Below are 27,246 nucleotides of genomic sequence, written 5' to 3'. Positions count from 1 at the left end.
AACAGGACACTGGCGTAAATTCTCGACCGTGTCATGCTTCTGTTTAATCAGTTTTCTGTTTGACGTTTAGTCAGCTGTGTAAAAACCAAGGAGGAACCCACCCGGGGGATTAATAAAGTTTTATTTTATCTAATCTAATCTAATAACTTTAATCTCAGCCAAACCGATTTACTCACGAACAAACAAAACACTGAAAAAAGCCCAACAATAAAATTTTTGGGTTGTCTAAGTGACTTATATATTACGTTTAACCCAAGTAGCAAAAGTCCGCGGTGATCTGAAAGTGATGTGCCGGGCGTTGTGCCGGGCGTTGTGCCGTTCTCGGCGGCTTCAGTGATCCTCGAGCTCCTGGCTAGCTATCAAGCTGGTGGGTAGCAGACGTCTCCGAAAACGTCAAAGCACTTTTGCAAATATGCAGGGTGGCTGTAGCTCAGGTGGCAGAGCAGGTCAGCCACTAATCAGAAGGTCGGTGGTTCGATCCCAGGCTGCCTCCTGGCTGCATGCCAAATATCCTTGGGCAAGATACTAACCCCATATTTGCCTACTGGTGGTGGTCAGAGGGCCCGGTGGCGCCTGTGTCCGGCAGCCTCGCCTCTGTCAGTGCGCCCCAGGGCAGCTGTGGCTACAATGTAGCTTGCTATCACCAATGGGTGAATGACTGAATGTAGTGTAAAGCGCTTTGGGATCCTTAAGGACTAGAAAAGCGGTATACAAATGCAGGCCATTTACCATTTTGCAAATATGCGATATCTTGATAAACCGAGCAGATATCTGATGTTTACACAGCTACTTTCTCGCCTGAAAATATGTTAAAAGTTTATTTTGTAGATGTGCTGTCAATTCATGAATATAAAGTCATGTTCTCACTGCCAGAATTGCTTTGTGGGAAAAAGCTGTGCTTTTTAGTCGACTGCTTGTTTTTTTTATTGTTGTTTTTGGTTGTTTGTTGTTTTCCTTTTCTGTTGTAAAAATATGTAAAACCTTTATTGAAAACTAAGTAATAAAAAAAAAAAGTTTATTTTGTGACCCAGAAAGATTAGTATGAGTAATTTTAAAACTTAGTAGCGGCCGCCATTGTTGGAAACTGGAGTTTGACTGGGCCGCGCTATGAATTCTGGGATATGGTGGGCCACGAAGGACACACCGACCCATCCTTCAAATTCGGGGAAAAGGAGGACGCATTTGCCGGCTTGATTTGGAGGAGTCTACGAATTTGGACAACCTTCAGCGCGTCACTGTGACGTAATCAGTCTACAAATGCGGCCTCAGGAGGATGCAGACCATGAATTTGGACACGACCCATGACAAGTATTGCTAGCTAGCCATTAGCAACTTGTTACAACTTTCCCGGCTAACCAGACATTGCTCTTCTTCATTTTCATTAAGACGAAATTAATTTCTTAAAATTTCCATGGTTTAATGAAGTACTCAAACACTGACAGCGAATTAATGAGATAAATAACAAAGAGGACTGAAGGAATAAAACACTTTTCTATCACCAGCCTAGCTAAGGCGAGCGGTGCCCTAAAGCTGCACATCTAAACATATCTACAGTTCTCGGAAAAGAGGGAAATGGCTACGAAAAACAATCCCGTGTTCCCCGATTCTGACGAAAAGACACAGACAGAACAACAAGTATATTCTTGCCTCGATGTCCGCCTTTGTTGTAGCATTCATGTTGCATGTTAATTGCATTGTGGGGAGCTCGGATGTCACACCACCCGCTGCTTCTTGGACCAAAACTGTTGGTCCCTCTCTGCTGCATGCCACAGACTACATGCCAGTACCTGCCATGGTCTCCACGCCGCTGCCTGCCACAACGCCGGAGTGGATTCCACCTGCCAAGGGTATCCCAAGGGTCTCCATCTCAATCGCTGCAAGCCACCAACTAAGCCACCTGAAGGATTCTGTTGTCGGTTTCTGGTGCTGTCACCCATTAGTCTTTGCTGTAATGGTTGAACCCTAGCCCTGCTTTGCCTGCTTTGTCGTCTTCCAGATCACCATCATGTCCAATGCTGGCCATGCGACTGGCCTCCCGAACTGTTGTCTCTTCCAACAGTCTTGATGACTAGCCTTAGGTCTAGCCTTACTCTTATTCTCCACCTGGAGCAAAACAAATTATCTTTTAAAAAAGTGACAAAGAAAAAGTGGCATGTATTTCATCAATATTAAAAAAATTGAATGGCACCACAGGTCTGCCTCTTGGTCTTTTTCTTATATATAGCCCTGCGAGCAGACCAGCAGTAGCGACCGATGCCCCGGGCCAGAACCGGGTTCTGGCTCCCGTGCTTCTTCTTCTTGGCAGCTTTGTCTCCCTCTGCCATCTGACACAAAGTAAAAAGAAGGTAGATGTTTGGTAGAGTCTCAGATGAGCAATGGTTTATTGTACCACAGTGATGTTATGGGATTAAGTTCCTAGGTTTATTATTCTTCTAACAGTTTTTTAGCAGCAGGACTCCAGCACCAACTACAGCAGAATAGCAAAGTTTCAAGATCTCAAACTCTAGTCTAAGCACCAGTAAATTCCAAGAAACTATAACATACTATGACCCAGTGTTTTCTAGTTTGTGGAGTTTGTTGCTTAATATTGAAAACGTTTCTGTTCTTCCAAGGTTCATGATAACTTTTAAGTCTTTTAATAAGTATGTTTGAGTTAGTCTTCAGTTCCTTGTGATTTTTAAGTTTCTCTCCCTTAGTGTCTCGTCTCCTCCTGTGGTTAGTCAGTCTTGTTTTCACGTTTGTTTGTTTTGTTTTTTTCATCTCAATGATTGGTGGTTCTTTTGTGTCTATTTAGTGTCAATCACGTCCCCATGTCTGTTTCTCCCCTGGCCCCAGTGTCAAGCCTGTGTGTCTTAGTCTACATCTCAGTGTGTTTCGTTTTATTTTAACAGTGTCTCGTCCTGTGTTCTGCATGTTCAGTTTTGCTTCCCCTGTCTTATTATGTGTGATTTGTTCCTCCTGTGTTCCCACCTGTCGCCCATCCTTTCGTTATCCTGTGTGTATTTAAATCCTCAGTCTCCCTCTGCTCATTGCTCATGTTTGTATCACAGCACGAAAGCTGCCTCTTTTGTTTTATTTCTCCCGCCTCTGAGTCCTGCGCTTGGATCCTATTGCCTGCCACATAGTCTTCTATGACAATAAGGAAGTAATGTCACAAATCCATGATGCAGATTTAAAACACACTTTAACTGAAATATACCAAAAGTCCAAACGGTTCTGATAAAGCGGGGACATTGCTGTGACTTATAAAGCGTCTGCTTAATTTTATTTTTTTTCTCTAAATAGGGTCCAAAACATGCTGTTATAGCTTAAATCACTAGAGTTTATTAGCAAGGACCTGACTTTATTATTATTTTAGTTAAACATTTCTATTCCTCTTGTGGCTGAATTTGGCTTCAGTGTTTGTAAGTCAGTGTCCAGCAGCAGTCAGTATTCATTTTGAATATTGCTGTAAATTGATATGGATCAGTTTATACCTTTTATACCTCCATCCATCCATCCATCTTCATCCGCTTTATCCGAGGCCGGGTCGCGGGGGCAGCAGCCTAAGCAGAGAGGCCCAGACCTCCCTCTCCCCAGCCACCTCCTCTAGCTTATCCGGGGGAACACCAAGGCGTTCCCAGGCCAACCGAGAGATATAATCTCTCCAGCATGTCCTGGGTCTGCCCCGGGGCCTCCTCCCGGTGGGACATGCCCAGAACACCTCACCCAGGAGGCGCCCAGGAGGCATCCTTGTCAGATGCCCGAACCACCTCAGCTGGCTCCTTTCGATGTGGAGCAGCAGCGGCTCTACTCTGAGCCCCTCCCGGATGGCCGAACTTCTCACCCTATCTCTAAGGGAGAGGCCAGCCACCCTTCGGAGGAAGCTCATTTCTGCCGCTTGTATCCGCGATCTCAGAATCTCATCTCTGCTTTTTGCGGATGATGTGGTTCTGTTGGCTTCATCGGGTGGGGGCCTCCAGCTCGCACTGGAACGGTTCGCAGCCGAGTGTGAAGCAGCGGGAATGAGGATCAGCACCTCCAAATCTGAGGCCATGGTTCTCAGCCGGAAAAGGGTGGAGTGCCCACTCCGGGTCGAGGATGAGTTCCTGCCCCAAGTGGAGGACTTCAAGTATCTCGGGGTCTTGTTCACGAGTGATGGGAGAAGGGAGCCGGAGATCGACAGACAGATTGGGGCTGCAGCTGCAGTAATGCGGACGCTGCACCGGTCCGTCGTGGTGAAGAGGGAGCTGAGTGTAAAAGCGAAGCTCTCAATTTACCGGTCGATCTACGTCCCTACCCTCACCTATGGCCACGAGCTGTGGGTAGTGACCGAAAGAACCTTTTATACCTTTTTATATCAATTATGGATCCCTAACCTGCTCTTATAATAATTATCATAAGATTATATTTTTCTTTTTTCCTATGAATATATTTCTAGTTGAGTGGTGAGGAAGAAGAGAGAGATGTTGTAGAAGAACAGGAAGAAGGAGAGAGCAGGTAGTAAAGTTAGGTGAAAAAAAATATCTTTCACAAACTAATTCTTTGTGTATTTCAAGGATGCTTAGAAGCAAATAAATAAATAAATAAATAAAAAAGTCAATGGACGTTGTAAACAGAGCATGTTGATATAAACAATGGCATTTTTTCACTCTAAACATGTCTCATAAAGGATGGCTGCCAGTACATTGATATGACGGACTACAAATCTGTCTCCACTAGTGAAATTGGGGTACATGATGCTGTGTTCTGAGACTGCATACTAAAGGGAGTGTTTATATAAATTCAAAAACTTTAATAAAAAGCATCTCTATTACCAGTTTGCTTCATGTACAGGTCTATAGACTGGTTATTTCCTTCTATACGTCCTCCCAGTGGGACATGCCCGAATATTCACCCAGGAGGCATCCTTGTTAGATGCCCAAACCACCACAACTGTCTCCTTTTGATGCGGAGGAGCAGGGGCTCTATTCTGTGCCCCTTCCGGATGGCTAAACTCCTTACCCTATCTCTACGGGAGAGGCTTTCAGATGCCACCTTTCAGATGAAGCTTCCGCTCTCATTCTTTCGGTCACTACCTACAGCTCATGACCATAGGTGAGGGTAGGGACATAAATCCCTTGACCAATGTTCCCTCTAAGCCGCAATTGCGCACTGCTGGCACGGTCTCTGCGCACAGAAAATCTGCCTTGGGCACAAAAAAAAATCTAACCTGAATTGAAATTAAAATAAATACGTTAACAATTCATTCTGTTTTGCAGTGTTAGTCAGTAAGTGACTGGCTGCTCCAGTATGGGATTAGAACGATGCCACCTTATCCCATAGTCCAGCCAATGATGCGATTCACATTCGTATATATGCAGCTAATCAACGTCGTTGACAGGCTATGACAGCGTCCTTATGTGCCAACACCGGTGTTTTATCTAGCAAAGCGGTGTGGCTGATGTGGAGTGAAGCCACGTTAATGAGGTGTACAACCACTGGAGATGTGAGCAGGACAGACGGAACAATTGACGGAAAAAGTGTGGACTTTATACCAGTTTTTAAATTGTGTTGATAGGCTACGTAAAACCAGAGTTATGATAAAAATATATGCAATGTTTGTTTTTTTTTCCTGAGTCCTATCATTGTTTATATTTACTGCAAGAAGAAACTGTAAAAACGGCGTTTTATAAGGAAAGCGCTTGAAAGCCTGTGAGCAAAAACAAAACCACCCCCACCGCGCTACCCAGCCTTTCCTATTGGTGGAAAACATGTACCATGTGGACCAATCAAAAAATGATATGCCAACATGGCATTTAGTTGTTTAGGAAGGGGGAAGTTTTAGGAGTGACATAGGTGTTTTGAGATGTGAGAGATTTGCAACGTTTAGAGCAAATCTTGTGTAGTTAGTGTGTAGTGTAGTCAATAGTTTTGTTGTGTGTGTCAGAACAATGAGGCGACTGCTGAATGTTACAGGAGTGATACATCTCCTGTTGTCAGGCCTGCAGGTGTCAGGCTGTTGTTCTCCTTTATCTCATAGTGGACAGAAATTACTTTTTGGAGTGGCACAAATAATTTGTGTGGTATCAAATTTGATGCAGAACAGCTGATTGTTCTGTAAATAGCGTGAAATGTTTATTTAAAAAACTGCCTTGGCTGCATATTTAGGTAAACAGCTGCAAAAAGCTTTGTTTTTTGCAAAACTCAGTTACTTTTTTGAAGAAGTAACTATATAATTAATTGCCCAACATTGGCCATTATATACTGTATTTTGCAGACAGAGAGTTACAGGACTCTCTCCCAGACCACAGACTCATAATACCAGTCAGAGCTTTATAAAAACAAAAAAAAAACAAAGCTGTACAACTTCTTTTTTTGATTTTTTTTTTTAAAACACGTTTTCAAAATTGGAGTCCAAGTTATTTTTACTTCCAATAGTGTTAACATACTACACAGGTCATGAACACGATTTTTTTTTTTAAATTTTCACTGTAAGTGGGCTAAAGCAGTTAATTAAAAGTAGTCTAACTTAAATGTAAATGCTGTAATTTGATTATTTTAATAAACCATGTGACTTGGATGTATTTGATGCTGGCGTGACCACAGTGCACACGTCTGCTGTTGCTCACAGTGGTCCAAGGGACCGCTCAGGGAGTTTGTGTGTTCACTCAGACACATGAAAAATTAGAGGGAACATTGCCCTTGACACCAACTAACCAAAAAAATCATATAGAATATTTTATTCAAGAGCTGGAAAATGGGTTTGAAAAAAAGTTGCAGCTGCAATAAAAGACTGATCATGAAAACAAATATTTTTTCTGTCTTTTTTTTAATTTGAGATTCTCTGACACAGAAGTACAAAATCAGTTTTTGTTGGAGCCATCACAGGTAATTTTCTAGCATTAAAACTTAACATGTTCTCAATCTCTCTGCTATTAAGGCAAATTCCAGTTCCATCAAGTCTCACTCTGTCCTACCACAAACTTCACTGTTATTATATGCTACACACTGTACCATCATTTTAGGCACGTGCTTGAAAAGTCTTTTGCACTTTTGTGAAACAGGAACAGGCATGTCAGTGAGCAATTAGCACTCAGTCTTTACTGGACTTCCAAGCCAACTCAAAAATTAAACATTTAGCGCACATGTTCTGATGTGAAAATGTGGAAAAATATCCCTTTTACAATGTATCATTTGCATTTTATTTAGAATTAGCGGACTGTGTGATTGAGTGTAGGTCATTCTTCTGCAGGAAACCTAACAGCTGCCAGGTTCTTCTCTCAGCATTTTTCAATGATGATGGCGATACCCTGACCACCGCCAATACAGGCAGACCCGATGGCATACTTGCCTCCTCGCCGCCTGTCAGAAAGTAAAAAATTATTCAAAGTCACTTTAAATAATGTGCAGAACACTTCTCATTATATAAGATAGCGTGCACCATTAAATGACTACGCTACCTGAGCTCATGCACCAGGTGAGCAGTGATGCGAGCTCCAGAAGCACCGAGAGGATGTCCGATGGCAATAGCTCCACCGTTAACATTGCTTTTCTCCGGGTCGAGTCCTAGAGCCTTGGAAACAGCCAGATACTGAGGAGCAAAAGCCTCATTGACCTGTGCAAAACAACAAAAACACAAGTATTCACTTCCTAAATAAATCACAAACACCATGAATCACAACAGGCTGGTTGCTACGTTATATTTTAAAAAAGCAACTTTCAAGTATTCAAGTATTAAAAAATATTAATATTAAATGATTAAAGTAATATTTGAGTATTAAAAAATAATAATTAGTTTAAATGATGTTAGTTTGTCCAATGAATTTCAAGCCTCTGAAAGTGTGGGATTATGCGGGGTTTTATAGCTCAATATCTAATGTCAACATTTAATCACAACTTAATGGTTTGATTTCAAATCCATTGTACAAAGGCAAAACTACAAAGAATATGTGACTGCCCAAATACATACGAGCCTAACTGTTTTTATGTAAATTTTACTCATAATAGTGGTTTATATATTTGCCTAACAAATGAAAGATTCTGGTTCAAACCCAGGAAGAGACACAGATCTCTTTGTGGCTGCAGCAGGAAGGACACAAATCAAACATGTGCTGGTGACCTCTTGTCAATAAGGAAGCAGGCAAAAACAGCTGTGTGCACTTTTACCAACATATTATTTTCAGTTTCCTTAATTAATTATAATGGAGTATTTTTAAGTTGTTGCATTACTGCTTTGTATATGACAAAAAAGCAAGTATTTGTTTCCCTGTATGGGAACAAACCTCCGCAAGATCCATGTCTTTGAGAGTTAGACCAGCTTTCTTAAGTGCTCCCGTGATTGCTGGAACAGGACCTAAAATAAATAAAGTAAAAAGAAAGGTTAGGTAATCATTACTTTTAATCCAAAAGTGCCCAGATTATACCTTTAAGAGAGCAGTGTTGCTAACCTATTCCCATAATGCTTGGGTCACAGCCTGACACGTGATAGGCCACAATTCTGGCCAGAGGAGTGAGCTTGTGTTCTTTCAGAGCATCCTCACTTGAAATCACCAAAGCAGCAGCACCATCAGATACACCCTGGGGATAGAAATAATCGGTACAATCAGGAAAGAGGAGGAGTTTGGATAAAATTTATAATGAACTATATTTAAATGTATTTTAAGTGTGAGTGTACAAAAACATCCTGGAGTGATATCACACAATAGCAATAAGGGACTCTAATGCATAAAAAAAAGGTGGTCTGTTTTTCCCAGTGACCACGGACCGTCTGACTTAGACTAAGAAAACCCGATCATGTCAGATTTTTGAGAACAGTCGGCAACTCTAGCATAAACTCACTGAAGCGTTAGCAGCAGTAACGGTTCCTCCCTTCTTAAAGACAGGAGGTAGTTTGGCCATCTGTTCCAGAGTGGTCTGAGGCCGAGGGTGCTCATCATGAGTCATGGGCACTTTGCCTTTCTTAGCTTTCACCTCAATGGGAGCAATTTCTGCTGTGAAATAACCACCCTCATGAGCTGTAAACAGAAAGCAGTAAAAGCTTAGAGTTTAAAACAGTAACTGAGTATGAGGGTGAATTAAAAGGCAGACCATGAAAAGATATCAAAAAACAGGGTCTGCCTTACCTGCCTTCCACTTTTGTTGAGTCTGATGTGCGTAGTTGTCACAGTCCTCTCGGGGGATCTGGTATTTCTCTGCCAGGTTTTCTGCTGTGATGCCCATCGGGGTTTTAATATGCAGGTCAGTCAGCCCCGCCCACAAAGTATCCTCTAGCTGGTAGGCAGATGAAGGCAGGTTTAATACCAAATCATTGTAGTTATGGTGATGTACATTTATATCAAGTGTTCACAGATCTGATCTACCAACCTTTAGATCGACGCCAAACTTTGTACCAAATCGTATGTTACGGACAGCATAGGGAGCCTGGCTCATACTCTCTGAACCTCCACACAGGACCACCTCTGAATCTCTGAGACAAATCTCCTACAAACACAAAGGGGAACAGGCTTTTTGTTTTTGGAGCAGCAGAAAAAGGGTAAGATACATAATGATCATTTTACTGATAGTTTTGTGGGTTTTGCACATATTGCTGTCTTAAAAATATCAGTTTGGTTACTTTCCCCTAACATACATGACAGGAAAACATCAGAAACTTGTAATCTTCTTTTTTATTTGGGAAGATACAGTACAGAATGAAAATAAATCGGCAAATAATTCATCCAATGAATTACAGTTGTCATAGTGCAGCACTGGGTTGTTTTGTTTGGGTCATTTCTGTCTTTCTCTGGTCTTGGATGGGTTATGCAGGCTGTGCCCTATGGGTAGAGCACGGGTTCCTGCTGCTCACTAAGCACACCAGTGGCTCATTAGTCTCATCAGTGGCTGGTATTTAAGGGGCTTCCCTAAGCTTGCTCACCTGCTACCCTCAAACAAGCATTCACCACAAGGATTCCTTTCCAACTCGCGTTACCTGCCTGTCCACAACCAGTGCCCCACCCTCCAACCTCACTTATCTCTACTCCTAGTAAGAAACTTATAGATTGCTGGAGTTATCATAAAACCGGGCTGATGTGAAACCACCTCTTACATTTTGCTTTATCTTACTCACTCACTCTTCTCCTTACAGAGAAGCTGCAGAGCTTCTTTTCCCTGCAAAAAGTAGTACTCTCATTAAGTATTTCTCTTCCTTAGTTTGAATGTGCTGTACTGAGGATCCCACCAACTCACCACATCAACCAGCACTCAAATATTTATGGATTTCACTCCAAAATAGTTTTGAAGTTCTGGACATTCCCAAAGGAAATGGTAATGATAAGCTACTGATGATCCACAAACCCTCCAACAATTTGTTCCTACACCTTAATGTCTTTCTGTAATTAAAAAAACTTTGCATTTTTCCACCCAAATTCCGTCCACATACGTGAAACTGCAGTTTTCCACTCTGACCTTTCCATTCTTCTGCAGATACTATTTTGGCTTCACTTTCCCGTATGTCTTCGTAGTGTCACTATTATTACTTTTTAAAATCAATTTCCTTGTTTGTATGTTGATAGGAAAACATTCAATACACCGTTTTCTGCTTTGGCTAATTTCTCTTTTATGGGTCTGATAGATTTATTTACGTTAGTTTAGTGCTTACCTGAGCGCCATTAATGATGGACTGGAAACCAGATCCACACAGTCTGTTCACAGTGAGAGCGGGCACTGGGATGGGTACACCACACCTCAGACCCACATGACGAGCAATGTAGGGTGCATCAGCTGAGCTCTGAACGTAGGGAAGTGGATCAGAAACAAAATGTAAGATACAGTAGTCAGATCATTTATAATGAATCCTTTCAGTGTTGTATGTGTGATCAGTACCTGCATGACATTTCCCATGATGATGCTGTTTACAAGCTCTGGGACCACACCCCCTGCAGCGAGGGCAGCTTTGGCTGCATGTTCAGCCAAGTCTGTTGCACTGTGATCCTTCAGTACTCCACCATAGGTACCAAATGGAGTGCGCTTGGCAGCTACAATAAATACACCTAGGAAAAAAGAGCACTTTAGTTTGGAGTTAACACCACCCACCACTGAGCTACAGCCAGATTGTAGCAGGGAACAGAGAGAGAAGATTTGTGAAGGGATAATTAGCACTAAAGCGACATGATTTACAGGGTGTTGAAATAGAGCTGTGTCTGATTCCTTGTTTTCAATTCTTTGTTGATGTATTCAAGTTAATGTTCCTGTTTAGGTTTTCTCCTATAGTGTTTCTGTTTTTTATTTCCTGACAGTGACTTTGATTTATTGCTTCATTGCTGTGTATAGTTTTGTTATTTGTATTTTCTGATGTTTAGTTTTATGATGAGTACATGTAGCCATGGTCTTCCCTGTGTTTCTATTTGCTGCTCATCATTCCTGAAACATGGTCCTTCTGTTTCAATCAATCAATCAAGGCTTTATTCGCCACGTGCAGGTTGCCCTGCAGTGAAATGGGACCCCCCTGACCTTACACACACAACACAGACATCACATGGGGATACAGGTCAGAGATCGGTAGCGTTACAGAAAAAAACCCACTGAAATATACACTACAATGGGAAAGTACAAGAGGAAAAAAAGAGACCTCTATTCATGCTGGGCTCCTGGGAGGACAGCATGAGAACAGGAAACAAAAAAACTCCTCTGCACATAAAAGCACATAAATGTCCACAGCACAACATTATGGAACACGTGACAAGCCACAGGGTCGGGTGGGGGGTGAGGAGCAATCCGAAGCAAACACAGCAGCCATCCTGCCCAGCGCTACCATTTCAGCGCAGGCTCAGACCTGCCGTGTTCCCGAGGAGGGAACAAGCATCAAAGGCGTTTGGAAAGGGAGGGGGGGATGAGTGTGAGCATATCAGTGTATATGTATATGTGTGCATGTCCAGAGTTCAGCTGAGACAGTGTCCTTCGCCCTGCTAGGCTAAGTAAACAGTCTACCAGCCAACCCAGGTGGCCTTGCATAGAATGGGAAGAACAGTCTAAACATAGCCGTTATCAGGGTGTTGTTGTTCAGCTCCAGCCTTGAGACCGCAGATGGCGCCAAAGGGGTATCCGCATGAAGTGATGGTGGTTTTTACTTTAGTGCGAACAACTCATACAAATTTCAAAGCTGTTCTAACAGTCCAACACTGGTCTCTCAATCTCCCGTTGGAGAGCTGTGAGCTTCTCCAAGATGTGATCCATTTCCATGTGGATCAGTGAGAAATATAGATTATTAGATGCAACTTTGTTATTTCTTCATGTTGGCTGCTGGTAACTTATTCTTGCTAGTAGAACATTTGTTTTATAGTAGTGAATGATTCTAAAACAGTTCGCCTATTTGTCGCCTACTTGCTAAGTGTATTTCAAATTTGTATCTAGAGAAAGCCTACGTTTGAATTCTGTTTCTTTCATTTAAACTTGCTCTCAGACTAAATGCCTCTGAAGCAGCAGCTGAAAGAAAATCTAAAACTGTCTCTGAAACATTAATTCAAGCTAATATTTACTTACTACAGCTGGAGCCCGGGTGAGGTTTTAACAGTCTGAGAGCAAGTAAAGAGTAAATTTAAACAGAATTCAAATTTGGAATAAACTGAAAACTCGGAATTTAGACCCATCTGCACACAGGGATCTGAGAAATCTTCCAGGAATAGTGATGCCATTTCCTTTCATATATGTCCTCTAATCTGAAGTAGGTTTTCAGGAGCTACTTTGGCAATTCTTTGTTTTTCTTTTTTTTAATTCCCTGTTTCTGCATTTGGGGCCTGATTGATAATCTGCCAAAAATTGATCTGAAAGTCACAACAAGATTTTTGAGAGGAAAAAAAATTGGTTTAAAGTTCACAGTACCTTAATAGGAATGATCTCTATTTTGAAATGCTGAACTGAGGGACCTTTTTCAGTTTTAGAGGGACACTGAACTATCGACTAATGTCTGCTACGTGTCAGGAAACGCAGGATGCTTTGACCTGGAATCGAGTTTGCAAATATTATAGTAACACCTGACGCATACAGCTGGAGTCTGTTTAATGTTGAGTAATATGTTCCCTCCACTCTGAACGGGGGCACTGGACCAAACTCACAGAAGAGCGCAGAGATTTGTGAATCAATAAAACTGTATTTATTTATAAATCCACTATAAAGCTTTTCTGACTGGTCGTTTTGTTTACATTTTTTAAATTGATAGGTTTAAGCCGAAAAGTTAAACATAAACTAAACATAATGAATTTGCAGCAGAAAGTATTAAAGAGGACTGCATAAGTGATTCATTAGACAACAGTAGTGACAAGCTGTTGAAACTCTTTGGTTATCAATACTTTTGTGGATAATTACTTGGTGTTTAAATGGAATAATTACTCAAGGGAGTGATTGAATGGCTGTGCATGTAAGATGGGGAGGGGGGGAAATGTTGGGAGCTGCTGATATGATGCATATAACATGGCTCAATGACCAGTAATCCAAAGTTCTTATAGATAATTTCTTTAAACATTTACTCCATATTCATGATGTAATTACCATATGAGGAAAAACTCAAATTAAATACTGTTACCCAACTTGTTTGATGTTCTGTCCTCAATCATATATAAACACATAATATGGAAAAATATGAATAGCAAAATCCGGAAACAAAATAATGCAAATTAACTAATGTATGAGGCACATACAATGTATATTTGTAATCTATTAAACATATAATTAAAACACATTTAAAGCACGGTTTCACCTTCGCTTAAGTAAATGCATCACAGCATATGCTATAGCATATACTTATAGCTGTAATATTCGCACACATGAATATTACAGCTGAAAGCTGTAATTTTCTAAACCAAAAAAGGTGTGGGCATAACAAAAGCAAACTGGTGTCCTCAAAGTTGTAAAAGGTTTCTGATTAAATGTTCAAATAAATGTTTACAGCTTTGAGTTGAGTAGCAGGAAGGAGCAGCTGTTTAAATAATACTGCCACCATCTTGTCACCTTTCGCCTACATTGCATTGAAATTATGTGGAAACGAGACTTCGTTGCATATAAAATGAATAAAAAGGTCGATTTTAAAGCGCTATTGCACAGCAGTGTGACCCAGATACTTTCAAACGCCCCATCAGAAAATCCCGTCCCAGCTGTCTTACTGCTGAAATGAAATGAATGGTGTTTGTTTACCTCTGAGAAGTGCCATGGCGCAGACTCAACAATCCAGCGATGACCGGAGCAAAGTTTTAAGCTGATATCTCGCTGCGTGGAGGATATAAAAGCCCCAGACCACTGCGACCTTTCCCCCAAATACTGCAGCCCGGTAGCGTTTTACTCCTGCATGAAGATTCAACAAAATATTTACACATAAATATCTACACAACGCAATGTTACTAATTTTTTTTACTGTTTATCTTATTGTTTTATTAATTAATATATTAACGGATTATAATATATCCAATATCTGTCTTTGATTTTATTTCCAGGATTTTTAAATAAGCGAAAGTGCGCACGTTGAAGTTTGCGGCCGCTTGTTCCAAACGTCATCTTTCAGCGACGTGTGTGGGGGGGCTGTCACTCCAGGGGACGACATGTGAATTTTTGTTGTCCTGGATCCAAAACTGAGTTAAAGGAGGAAACAGACACGTAATTAAAACATGTCTTTGGCTCTTTCGCGATGTCTTTGCAGGGTTTTATCGCGGCAGGCCATGCCGTCGAGGTGAGTGATTGATGTACGATGTGAACGAAGCGCGTTAGCTGCGTTGAGCTAATATAGCTAAGGTTATTCGGTGCTTTAATGGAGAAGAAGTGTGCTTATAGCGATTTTCAGTAACAAGGGTGATGAGCAGAGCTGTTGTGACTACAGAGGGATGTAGTTGTTGAGAGTATGGTTTCATGCTGAGAAAGAGTACAGATGCGATGTTTGCTTTGAGACTGTTGATGGAGAAGTATAGAGAAGGTCAGAAGGAGTTGAACTGTGCACTTGTGCATCTAGATAAAGCATATGATGGGGTGGCAAGAGAAGTATGAGGGTAGTGCAGGGTAGTGATGTGCGGATCGATCCTGAAATATCGATTCCTCTGATACCAATCATTTATGTTCTAGAATCGATTCTCACATTAAAATATCGATATTTTAGTAAATTAGGGTAAATTTGTTGTTTATCATTAACAGGAACACAGTGGAAAGAAACTATAACATTCGGATTGTCTACATTCAAAGGAACTATTTCCTCTTCCGCCTTTCATAGTCATTTGCGAAATAGGCTGTCTCGCAGCCCCTTGGCGTGCGCACTCACAACAATGGCTGAGCGTAATTGGAGTCATGTGCGAACCTATTTTACCTCCACAAAAACTGAGACGTGGTTTGCGATACATGTGGCAAAAACGTGAGGTGTTGTGGCCACACTAGGAAGACATTCAAAAAGGCTGTTGGGGGGATAAATACATTTTATAGTGTTTATTTATCGGATGAAATACGTTAAATGTCCGGAAACAGCGGGGGTGTCCAAATTCAGAGGCTGCTTCCACCTGAGGACCCGGCCTTCGTGGTCGAGAAAGCCGGGTAGTAGGTCACGAGCTCCCTCGGTGGAGTGAAACTCTGCCGTCTGCTCCTTGCTATTTAAAATATAACCGGGCACTGGCGTAAACTCTCGACCGTCTCACACTTCTGTTTAATCAGTTTTCTGTTTGACGTTTATTCAGCTGTGTGAAAACCCCGGAGGAACCCTCCCGAGGGATTAATAAAGTTAAATTTAATTTAATCTAATCTAATAACTTTAATCTCAGCCAAACTGATTTACTCACGAACAAATAAAACACTGAAAAAGCCAAACAATAACATTTTTAAGTTATCTAAGTGACTTATATATCATGTTTAACCCGAGTAGTGAAAGACCTCGGGGATTTGAAGACGATGTGTCGGTCGGCTCAGATATTTGAAGTTTACACAGCTACATTCTCACCTGAAAATATGTTAAAAGTTTTTTTGCGACTCAGAAAGAGAAATAAGAGTACTATTAAAACTAAGCAGCTGCCGTCATTGTTGGAAACAAGTACTCTGATGTCCTGTAATCATTATTACGCTATAATTTGAGATACAATAAATAAAATAAGTTTTTGTACAAAGTATCGGTATCGGATCAGTATCGTCGATACCACCCTGAATATTACTTGGTATTGGATCGGAAAGGAAATCAGTGGTATCGCACATCACTAGTGCAGGGCATGCATGAGGACAGAGAAGCAGTGGTGAAGTGTGCGGTAGGAGTGACAGATGGGTTCGACCTGGATCAACATCAGGGATCTGCTCTGTGCCCCTTCTTGTTTGCAATGAAGATGGACAGATTAGATCAGTGAGTAGTCTCTGTGGACCATAATATTTGCAGACAATATTGTGATCTGTACCAAAAGTAGAGAGCAGGTGAAAGAGAGCCTGGAGAGGTGAATGTATGCTTTGATAGATGAGAAATGAAAGTCAAAAGCAAGACAGAACACGTGAGAGGCAGACAGCTGTGCTCGTGATGCTGAAAGGAGCCAAAAATTGTGACGGTGGATGGTTAAATACCTGGGGTTAAACATCCAAAGCAAATGACAGTGCACAAAAGAGATAAAGAAGACAGTGCAGGCAGAGTGGCGATGAGCATCAGGGGTGGTTTGTGACAGAAGTGAAAGGGAAAGTTTACAAGATGGTAGTTAGAGGGTGGCACAATAAAAAGACAGGCGACTGAGCCGAAGTGGCAGAGATGAAGATGTTAAGATTTTTACTGGGAGTAAAAAAAAAAGTAGCACTCTTAAGACTGTCTTCTTCAAAGAATATACAAACTTGAGAGAAATGAGAACTTGAGAAATGACCTGTACTCTATTTTGCAGCTCTCTGTTGGGAGAACATCACCATCTTGTACAGAGTCCTTGGTTTGCACCAGTGATGACCCTGAAGACATCTGCTCCACTGAGGTATGATTCAGGCTCAGGCTCACAAACCAAGTCATGACAATTGTCATTTCATCAATATTTTAAATTGAACAACTTAGTCCACCAATGTTATGATGGTTCGTGGTGCTAACAGTATTTCTCAGCAAGCTCTATCTTATGGCTGAATATATTAACATAGAGGTTTGATCTGTGTTATTCAAGAGCTGAGCCAAAAAAGAAGAAGAAAGTGGACCCGAGAAGGGAACAGATGTTGAGAGAGCGTCTGAAAAAGAAGCTGAAGAAACTGGAGAAGGTTCCACCAGAGCTTATCCCCATAGAGGACTTCATCACTCCAACCAAATGCTTGGATGAAACAAGGTGGAGCTCATTTCAGTCTATGTGCATAAATGTCGTTTGAAATAATGAGGTCAAATTTGTATTGAAACATAAATGTATAGTGCTCAGTGTGATAACACACATTCAAATTTCTTCTTGTCAGCAAATAAACTAAAGCTACTGGGCAGGTATGGATCATCAGAAGCATGCAGAGGCATTTTTTTAAGACCAATGGATGGGAAAAGAAATGTGTTTTTATTCCTAAAAAAACAGGCAACAGATCAAGCAGCTCTATAAGTCCAAGGTGTAAAATTAATGTGTCGTGGCTCAGCCCACGGCATCCTTTGAGAATGCTGTCCTCCACAGCCAATGGAGAAAATCTGAGCTGATGTCAACTCTGTTTTCCACATCAGAGTTAAGAACTATTTTAATATCATGTGTTAAAATCAGCTTTGTTGGATCACACAAACAAATGGAAAAAAAAGAAAGTCAAAAGCACTTGTGTACTTTTTTTGAATTTTTATTATTTATGACATCTCACTGGTCAAGAATGGATTTGACAATAATGCCCCAGGAGTGTTAACACAAACATTATTTATGTCAAGATAATGTAAATACTACTATACTACAATTCTACAAGTCTCATTTAACCCATCAGACGCAGTTTTATCTACCCCGAAGCATTTTTCAACATTCGTACACACTCCGATAGGTGCATTAGGGGCAATTTGCCAATAACATTTTGCTGGCAGGAGGAATCACTGACTTCTTTGCCTGCTTTGCTAGATGACCAGCTCGACCACCTCAGCCACAGCTCATTTTCGCAGAGAAATTGCCTTTGCAAAAGGTGGCTGAAGTTCTGAGACGTGATTGTTATCTGATGTCTTGTTGGTTTTATCAGTCTTTTGCAGTGAAGCTCTGGGATATTAAAACAGCTTTGAAACTTTTAAATTGCTCATTTGAATACCTTTCTTGGATATAGGGCTTTTAAGTCCTTTAAATTGATGTTCATAATTCTCTGTCAAAGGGAACGCACTGCTCCAAGGCTGTCATTTGAAGAAAGTGAGGGTCGAGCCCTGCTGCTGAAGGAGTGGTGTCGATACAAACAGGTTACCACTTACCTATCGCACCTGCGTCACTAAAGCTTTTATGGAAAATGTTACATCTGACCCCGGCTCTACATCTCATGCACTTAGTGGGTTGTATCTGTTTGCTGTTCTTGCAGAAGCAGCACATGGCTGAAGTGGAAGCTGTTGAACTGGCTTTGGAAGCACAGAGGGAGGCACTGGAGGAGCTGAAGCTGGAGTCCGAGGAGCTGTACCGGGCAGCGCTGAAGCCTGACCCGCTTCTTATTCCCTTTGTTCACGAAGGTCCCGCATATACGCCAGCAATACCCAATTATGACGCCCCTGATGGGAAATACAACGATATCACTAAAGTTTACACGCAGTGATAAATGAGGAATAGCTGTGTGTAGTTTAGTGTGTCTGAATGTTATTCACTAAGCAAAAATGCAGCTTTTAAGCAGACTGTGTCTTTATTCCTTCATTGTCATTCATTGTGTGAGAGTTACAGTGAGTTTGTGTCACATTCATATTTCTGTCTATAATAATGAAATAAATCAAATAAAAATATACATATTTTTATTGATCCAGTTTTCAGAATATTTTTGAACATGTCATGTTATAAGGACGAAAACTGCTACACAACTCTGGATTCTGTCATGTCGATTTTTCAGTAAGATTAAACATCTCATTCATATGCTGAGCAGCTGACAAATACAGCAAAGACCTGGCTCTTCAGCTTTTTCAAAGAGAATGAAGCAGATCACTGATTACCTGGGTGGAATATATATCCTGTCAAAATAAGGATAATATAGAACTAATTTTCTCTGAGCGCAGTCAGTCTTTGTGCTTAAGTTAACACAAGCTTTGCAGAATTAGTACCTATGACACACCAGCCTGTCTGGAAACGGATCATATTCACTGATAAAACAGCTAATCCTTATCGCTGAGCACTAGCTGCTGCCAGCATTGTTAGAGATACTGTACATATAATTTTACATACAGCAGTTCTCTGAATACAACTGATGACATCTCGTGATCACGAGAATGTCCAGGCTCTTAAACTGAAACACAGCATGTTGTCAAAACTCGATGTTCAGGAGTCCTGAGGCTTCTCCTGGTTCAGTGGCACGTGCCAGTCTCTAGGAGGCTCTTGCCTCAGCTGCCACACTGGAATGAAGTTTCTTTGCTCTGCCACTCTGATTTTCTCACTTTTCCGCAACGCCTCCTGCAAGACAGAGTGAGTGTATTTATATCCTGGAGGGGATCACAGAGGTCACCCGTTTAGGACTTTAAAATTTTAATTTCTTGCTGTTCTACCTTAGCCTCGGTGCCTCTGTGTTTCTCCCACTCTCTGCAGTTATGGTAGTCCTCTTTCCACTGCTGGCAGGACGGCATGGTACCGTAAGTGTAGTAGTGGTGAAACCAGTTTTTAAAACTTTTGCAGTGTCTAAACTCGCTCCAGTAGTCTTCACATGCCCGCGGCGGCTGTGGCGACAAAGCAAACAAAAATCTGAATAAAATTTTAAACTTCTGTTGGGATTCTGGTGACTGACATCAGTTGAGGTCTTCATTCTCTCCCCTCCAAAGGATGAAAGTAATGCAAGAGCAACTGAGGATCAACCTTTGTCCTTCACCCTAGGCTGAAAATACAATTTCATTTAATAGTGAAAACTCAACATACACTTTGTTGGCTACTGTCTAACTACTTGTTACTAATAAAATAATCAGCCAATCAACTGGCAGCAACTGAAAAAGAGGAAATACACAGTAAGGGGCAGTTCTCTAAGCAAACATACCTTGTTGACGTCAAAGGAGAATAGCCACACTGATTCGAAATGACAGGAAATCAACAGTGACTATCAAAAGTACCACCAAGATATGCAGAAGACCATCTCTAAATTCACGGCATGTCAAACCTTGAAGCAACAGAAGACCACACTGAGTGCCGCTCCCCAAGAACAGAAAACTGAGAATAGAGTTTGAACAGGTTCACCTACACTGGGCAAAAGAACACTGGAAAAACACTGCCTGATCTGATGAGTTCAAATTTCTGCAGCGACATGTGGCTACTATGGTGAGCAGTTTATTGATGTTCGTCTCACATCTCTGTCAGCAGCAACTGTGATGCTGTCGTGCCAAACTGGAAATCTCTAATGAATGTTTTCAACACCTTGTTGAATCTGAGCCACGAAGTATTAATGCAGGTCCGAAGGCAAAGAGAGTCCAACCCAGTACAAGCATGACGTTCCCAATATAATGGCCGGTGAGTTTTAACCTGAGTCTCTGAAGTGTTCACCATTTAAACAGCGCCTCACTGCGGTCGTATTAAGAATGGGCTGATCCTCAGTTTGGTCAGTAGCTGATTTGACTTTCCAACTACACACATGCTGTTTTTAAATTTGATCAGCAAGCCCAGATATTAGTGCATTTCGTGAATCAAAAGAAATATACGTCGCCTCCTCGGATCTTCTTTGTCTGACTTTGCTAGATGGTACAGACAGAAGGGTACATTTGCGGTTTAGCATCTAAAGCTAATCACCTTGCGACCTATGTCATCAGGATTTGACTTTGATTATTTTCAGTCTTCTCATAAACAAGGAAAATCAAATTAACTACGGAAAAGTTATCAGTAACGAAATTAATAACGTAATATCTGGTTTAATTACCCTCCATGCGATTTCTCCCACAGCCCTGTCCATCGCTAGCTGCGACAGCTTTAGCAACTGTACTCCTTCCGGTTTTAGTTTTCACAACAAAAGCCCTTGACACATTTCTGTATCACTTACTTTGAAAATACACGAGGCCGCAACGCATCAAAACGAAAAAAATGTGTGCATGGCTGAAGAACGTCATTGTGAATTTACAGTTTGTTTAAAGATATTCTGCTTTTAATGGAACGAAAAGTATAAATTATTTGGAACAATATTTTTTCTGAAACAATTGAAATGTTGGTTTTCTCAACTCTGAATTTGTAGGTACTATTGCTGATTGAGAGCTCAATCATTCTTTATTCTACCCATTATGTAAACTCACCAATTCCAATACTTTATCCACTGATCATCTTCTTCATATATAAATACTCGACTCAGGTGATGTCACAGAAAGAGCATAATACCTCAAAAATAGGTCTGATTGTAATTCATTTCAAAACACCATTTTATTTGTTTATAAATAAAGCAAAAGAAAAGATTCCTAAAAGTCTAAACTTCAAACATAAAATTATTCTCAGTATAATCAAAAACAAAAGCTCCCATTTTATAGTAACACTAGGATTGTGGATAACAGCCATTTTAAAGTGGATTGTAAAAATAAAAAAAGAATTATGGAAAAGATGGGTCTGCGCAGAGTCAGAGATCATTCAATCTGATATAAGAAAGATGTTTGCTGTCATTTTTTCATGTTCTTGATAAGATATTGGCAGAAAATCAGTCACTCTGAATTTGTGAATACCAAATTAGAGCAGACAGTACTTTAGGCTGCTCAGATTCTTTTGAACAAAATATTACTGTCAGACTTTTAATTACACGCTATAATCAACAGCAAAACCTCCATTTCAAAAGGGGCAGTGGGGCAAAACCAAACGCATCTGAAAACCAATATTTTACTTTGCTGCTGAAGGTGAAAAGAATAAGATAGCTCTGTGCACATGAGTCAGACTCCCCGTTTGTAACTCTTCAAGGTTTTCGGCCCTTCTTGCGTAGTGACTGCCCTTGTCCAGAGAAGGCGATGAATCTGTTTATGGCATCATCCTGAGAAGATTTAGAAGAAAATTGAAAAATATGGCTTGAGAACTAAATGTAGGACTTTAAAAATAGCCAGGAAAGAAAACTGTTTGCATTACTTACATCATCCACAATTTTCCTGGGCAGAGGTCTGGAGTTTCGAATGAAGGTAATCCTGCCAATTTTGAAGTCATAGTTGGGAATACCTCTGTGTGACAAAACATTAGACACACAACAGCTTGAAAAACCATTGTCTGCGTGGTGTGTGCTGTCACAGCTTTAAAAAATATGTGGGACAACACCAATGTATAGTTACATCGCTATATTTTACACTTCGTTGGTGTTCAGTACATCTCAGTAGAGATAAAGACTCACCACAGATGTGCAACGCCGTGTGGACCATTCAGAAAGTTCAATAACCACACCAATTTTTTTTTTTTAAAAAGCAAATAATTTTCTGACAATTATGTTATGGTTCAGGCTTTAGGCTTCAGGGTTAAGACCAGTGTACCCAGTTGCCTTAGAGCATAAATCCGGTATTCCCCTCTGTTTTTATGAAGCATAAAAAAAATACATAAACTGCTCAGAACTTTATTTAAATATATCTCGTGACAAACTCATGTGCCTCAAGGTGTCACATTCTATGTCTCAACTCAGCTCACCAAGTCTGAGATATCTAACATAGCCTAATAGATATAATGGTTCCTGCTTGGGGGCTTTCATATACTGAACAGCAGTTTGAGTTGACTGTCATCCCTCTCCTCATCAATTTGCAATACGCTGTTAAATAAACATGTAACATTCCCCATGAAAATAGCTGTTAGGCCACTTAACAGTTGAGCTATTTTTATGGGAATGTGTAAGAAACTCAACATCTTTTCACCTTTTAATGTCACTTGGGGCAAGGGGAGCAGGGCTGGGTTCAATCCCTTTAGTTTTACCATCCAAACGATTACCAGAACCGGTGAAAGCCTGAAAATAAAGCACAGATTAGAGATTAAATCAAATTATGTTATTCAAGTACTTATAGTAGCAGTAAGTACACATTAACTTGAACTCACTCTGAAGCCTGTGTCCATGTCAGCATAACTGCTGGGATCTGTTTCTTCCTCCTGTCAGAAAAACAGTTTTATTACATTGTTCAAAGCAGAAAACGTACAGTTACCACGATGGTTTGCTCCTTACTGTCGGTTCATCCTGGTGATTAGGCCGTCGTTCAGGCTCTTTGTAACCCAAGGGAGCATCAAAATCCACCTGAACAGCAAAGTAACAGCATGTGAGCGAGCTAAACAAAACAGTTCACAGTGACAGTGGTGAAGTCCAGGATCTTACATTCATATCACACTCGATGATGGATACTGCTTTATCTGGTTTGGTCTCCATGACTCGCAGCTCATATATCTGAAACACACAGATTACCTTATATATATAGCATGTAGGCTGTAACAGAGTATATAAGCACCTGATCAAAGCCATCTATGACCACATTCATTAGAGGCATTTTTATGTTCGATCTTCCAGGAAACTCTCCAAGAACAACCCTTGGTCACATATAATCCCAACAACGACTTAAAGAAACTGATTCACCTTTTCGTTGTAGTTAATGGCTATGACGTCACCAGTTGTCAAGCATGCAAAGTTTCTCAGTGCGTTCTCCAGTCTGTAATGAATGTTAACCACTTATGTTAAAACATGAAGTGTCAAAAAAATAAAAATTAAAAGTTCAAATAAACATTTCAGCCTGTACTCCTTACACTGCCTTGGGGTTTGTAATGTCCAGGAAGTCGGGGCTCTGAGGCTGGAACTTTGAGTAAGTGGCCACCATGAGGTTAACACTTTCCACTTGAACAAGACCGCCTTCCTCTAACAGGAGATTCTGCATCATCTGCAGTGAACAAAATACAGCAAATGTCACTCCAGCCTTTTTTTTTTCTTTTTCTATTTCCATCCATCTATCAGGTCATGGGGGAAAGAGTCGGGGTACACTCTAGACAGGTAACCATCACAGGGCTAAGACACAGAGACAGACAACCAGAATTACCAATTAACCTAACATGCAAATACTTTCACTGTGGAAGGGAGCTGGAGTATACCAACAAATTTGAATTTTTAAACTCATACTTCTACAACATTGTTATCCACTTCCACACAAGAAGAATATGTAAGTGCTCCTCCACTGCTGACACGAGACACTCATTACTGTTTCTCACCCAGTGAGGCAGGTAACAGATTCCCTCGTCTGCCACAAACTCCAGGACACCACAGTGTGTCATTCTGTCTGAGTTCTTGTTGGTCAGCTTGAACAGCATTGGATAGGTAATGTTAAGCCTGCCTGAACAGAGGAAAATAGAGCAATGCTAAAAACAGGATGTAAACAGGACATTTAGTAAGAAGGTTTTGAATTAACGTGCGCTTACTGAGCTGGTCGAGAGCAGAAGGTGGCATTATTACTGAAAAGAAAAGAAAAATAACAGTTATTTTAAGGAAAATATGTGTTTTCATAAAATAAATATGTTGAAATATGATATGTAACTTTCACCTCATACATACCAACATAAACTTGGACATTTTGAGGATATTTTTTTACAGTTGTGTTTTCTAACAAGTACCACAAAGCAATAAATAGTTAAATAGTTAACTTCAGATATGTTTGCGGTACTGGATGTATGTTTGGACAAGGGAGCTGGTTACACCATGTGGATGTTGGCACAGATTACACCGACAATACAGTGGTGAATGCAGAAAATTAGCTACATGTAAATCTGCCATACATCACACCATTGCTCATCAAACTCTATGAACGACCTAAACTGATGTGATGAAGTAGAAGGCCTACCCTGAGGTCCTTCCCAATGACTAAGTTCCCCACCTTATCTCTAGAGCCTAGACACCCTACAAAGGAAACTCATTTCCCCCAGTCTCTGAAATCTACAGGACTGATGATGCACCAATCTTCCAAAACACATTCCCTTTTTTGATATTTTAATATTGATGGTGGAGAGCACTGTCTAACTACTGAACTAAAACAACATGTTCATAGTGACGTCTTGAGGATTAAGAATGGGAGTTTTATTTTCTCCCATCAGGATTAAAATGTTTGATCACAAGATAAAAGTGATCAGTCAGAGCAACTCTGTATTGGTTTCTAGTGACCTTTCACTCTAAAAAGCAACAGTGGACCCAAACTATGCCAACAAGCAAAACAGAATCACCAGATCCTGCATTTGCAAAGGTCAAAGATTAAGGTCTTCATTTAATTCTTCAGCCATACATACTTTGATTTGAACGAGTGGTATGGGAGAAAATACTGTACTTCAATATCTTTTGTTCAGAAACCTTGAACTGGGTGACTGTCGGAAACAACATGACCATTCTTTGAATGAGACTCACTTTTGCCTCCTTTCTCAACATCGGAGCGGTCGTTGGGTCCAGCCAGCATGGACACCGAATAGCATCGGTACTGAGTGGAGAAGCGGTTCTGAAAGCCCCGGGCCAGCTGGTGGTCAAACACATGGAAGGAAAACTGTGGAACAAACATCAAGATTGTCAGTCAAACTCAGGTCACGTGTATACTTCAGAACAAATAGATAACAATTTAATTGTTCAGTTAATTGTTCAGGACAGGGGATCTTTATGCTGTGCTGTAGTCCTGTTGCTAGCCGCTAGCTAGCTAAAACTGGAGCAACTACGATTTGTTTTGATACAAAGTCACCGGCGAGAAAAACACAGTGCTCACCATGTTGACTGTTTCTGTTCCTCGCTGCTAAACGCCGGCTTAATGATGTTTGTTTCAGTTTTCTACTTTACAGAAAAATTTACAATTTCCAACGTTGTAAACAACTGAAATTGTAGTCACTACCAGATCCGTACCGGAAACCCGATCGGTACCACGCATGTGCGAAAAGCCACTAGTGATGGGATTTCCGGCTCTTTTTAGAGAACCGGCTCTTTCGTTTTGGCTCACTAAAAAGAGCCGGCTCTTTCGACTCCGAACCGTCTCTTCAGGTTGTTTTGTTGCTTTAATTAATTTATTATTAACAATAATATAAAATTATGCACAAAAGGAATTACTAATGTAAAAACAGTGGTTTTAATTATATATGTTTATATATAAATATATGTGGTGGCCCCTAGAGAAAAAGCACGTACAAACTCCAAAGCACGTACAAACTCCAAAGCACGTACAAACTCCAAAAAACACATTCCTAGAGTTAACTGAACTTCCAAAACAGAGCTATCTAGATCACTTAAATTACACAATTGAAAGCATATGTGTGTGGTTTGTGCATTTATACACAAGCACTCATATATATTCAAATAATTAAAAAAAAAAAAGTTCATTTACCTGTTACTACCACACACCAAATCAGGTCATTGGTACTTGCTGGCTTGTGTAGCCAGTAGGTAACAAAAGCTCAACACTGCGCCCTAGCATTCTGGAGCACTTCTGTTGTGTTTTGGAGTTTTTACGTGCTTCAGAGTTCATACGTGTTTTGAAGTTTGTACGTGCTTTGTCTCTAGGGGCCACCGTAAATATACTTTTATTTATTCACTCCACATAAAATGTAATAAATAAATCATATAATACAAAAACCAGCTATTCACATTTCAACTTTTAAATTTTCAGCTTTTTCCTTTTAAACAAATTTAAAGTGAAACAACACAAAACACTGCAAACCACAATACAATTAAATATAAATTAAAATATGAAAACAAAAAAGAAGATGCATATTCTCTGTCATATGGGCCTGCATGAATAAACTTTCTGAATCCTTTATCATCCACAACTGAAAATAGTTGTGGATGATTGTTGTCCCTGGCTCTCTTTCTCCCTCCGGCTCTGTTCCTGTGCTACTTTGTAACTACTACAAAGACCTTCAAAACTGTCTCACTGCCTTCATACATGTCCTGCTCCACCCTCACATACTTCTCTGGTATACCTGACTACAGTTCCTTATGCTTTCTCTCGCTCCACACACACAATGCACAACTGACACAATGCAACTCCTGACCTTCATTATACTTCTCCATCAACACTCTCTAAGCAAACATCACATCTGTAGCGCTCAGAGTGAGAGAAATTTTAGAGAAATTTTGTTAGGGTGGCATGGAAATCAAATGGGGTGGCAAAATCAAAGCCTTTAAAAAACACATATGCAGGTGTTACATATGGTTAAAATGATTCAAATGCACTAAGTATACATATATTTCATATAAATATCATCTATAACTTAATTATTTTCTGTAGCCCACATAGTTGAAGATTTCCATTAC

General features: G+C 40.5%; 4 protein-coding genes across 4 annotated transcripts; 1 reads left to right on the top strand and 3 right to left on the bottom strand.

Annotated features, from left to right (window-relative positions):
* Positions 1 to 6,322: 6,322 nt before the first annotated feature.
* Positions 6,323 to 14,280, bottom strand: acaa2 (acetyl-CoA acyltransferase 2). Its single transcript, XM_006789941.3, has 10 exons — positions 14,125 to 14,280; positions 10,822 to 10,988; positions 10,598 to 10,726; positions 9,325 to 9,441; positions 9,084 to 9,231; positions 8,800 to 8,975; positions 8,409 to 8,538; positions 8,244 to 8,314; positions 7,422 to 7,576; positions 6,323 to 7,323 (listed from the first exon to the last, which is right to left on the bottom strand). The coding sequence occupies exons 1-10, from the start codon at positions 14,138 to 14,140 to the stop codon at positions 7,242 to 7,244; spliced, it is 1,191 nt and encodes a 396-aa protein (XP_006790004.2). The 5' UTR covers positions 14,141 to 14,280; the 3' UTR covers positions 6,323 to 7,241.
* Positions 14,281 to 14,464: 184 nt separating this feature from the next.
* mrpl40 (mitochondrial ribosomal protein L40) lies at positions 14,465 to 18,833 on the top strand. Its single transcript, XM_087849266.1, has 5 exons — positions 14,465 to 14,653; positions 16,806 to 16,889; positions 17,070 to 17,225; positions 18,211 to 18,292; positions 18,409 to 18,833. The coding sequence occupies exons 1-5, from the start codon at positions 14,592 to 14,594 to the stop codon at positions 18,634 to 18,636; spliced, it is 612 nt and encodes a 203-aa protein (XP_087705392.1). The 5' UTR covers positions 14,465 to 14,591; the 3' UTR covers positions 18,637 to 18,833.
* c12h22orf39 (chromosome 12 C22orf39 homolog) lies at positions 18,814 to 21,282 on the bottom strand. The gene is made up of 3 exons (XM_087849267.1): positions 20,917 to 21,282; positions 19,568 to 19,735; positions 18,814 to 19,475 (listed from the first exon to the last, which is right to left on the bottom strand). The coding sequence occupies exons 1-3, from the start codon at positions 20,947 to 20,949 to the stop codon at positions 19,344 to 19,346; spliced, it is 333 nt and encodes a 110-aa protein (XP_087705393.1). The 5' UTR covers positions 20,950 to 21,282; the 3' UTR covers positions 18,814 to 19,343.
* Positions 21,283 to 21,373: 91 nt separating this feature from the next.
* ufd1l (ubiquitin recognition factor in ER associated degradation 1) lies at positions 21,374 to 25,861 on the bottom strand. Its single transcript, XM_087849265.1, has 12 exons — positions 25,709 to 25,861; positions 25,363 to 25,495; positions 24,390 to 24,422; positions 24,183 to 24,304; positions 23,727 to 23,857; positions 23,560 to 23,632; positions 23,305 to 23,373; positions 23,158 to 23,226; positions 23,034 to 23,084; positions 22,856 to 22,944; positions 22,096 to 22,180; positions 21,374 to 21,999 (listed from the first exon to the last, which is right to left on the bottom strand). The coding sequence occupies exons 1-12, from the start codon at positions 25,709 to 25,711 to the stop codon at positions 21,925 to 21,927; spliced, it is 933 nt and encodes a 310-aa protein (XP_087705391.1). The 5' UTR covers positions 25,712 to 25,861; the 3' UTR covers positions 21,374 to 21,924.
* Between the last annotated feature and the right edge of the window lie 1,385 nt (positions 25,862 to 27,246).

Source organism: Neolamprologus brichardi, chromosome 12, assembly GCF_056152115.1.
Source record: "Neolamprologus brichardi isolate AB-2024 chromosome 12, ASM5615211v1, whole genome shotgun sequence".
Lineage (NCBI taxonomy): Eukaryota > Metazoa > Chordata > Actinopteri > Cichliformes > Cichlidae > Neolamprologus > Neolamprologus brichardi.
Note: the sequence above shows the minus strand (reverse complement) of the source record. Positions and strands in the feature narration are given on the sequence as shown.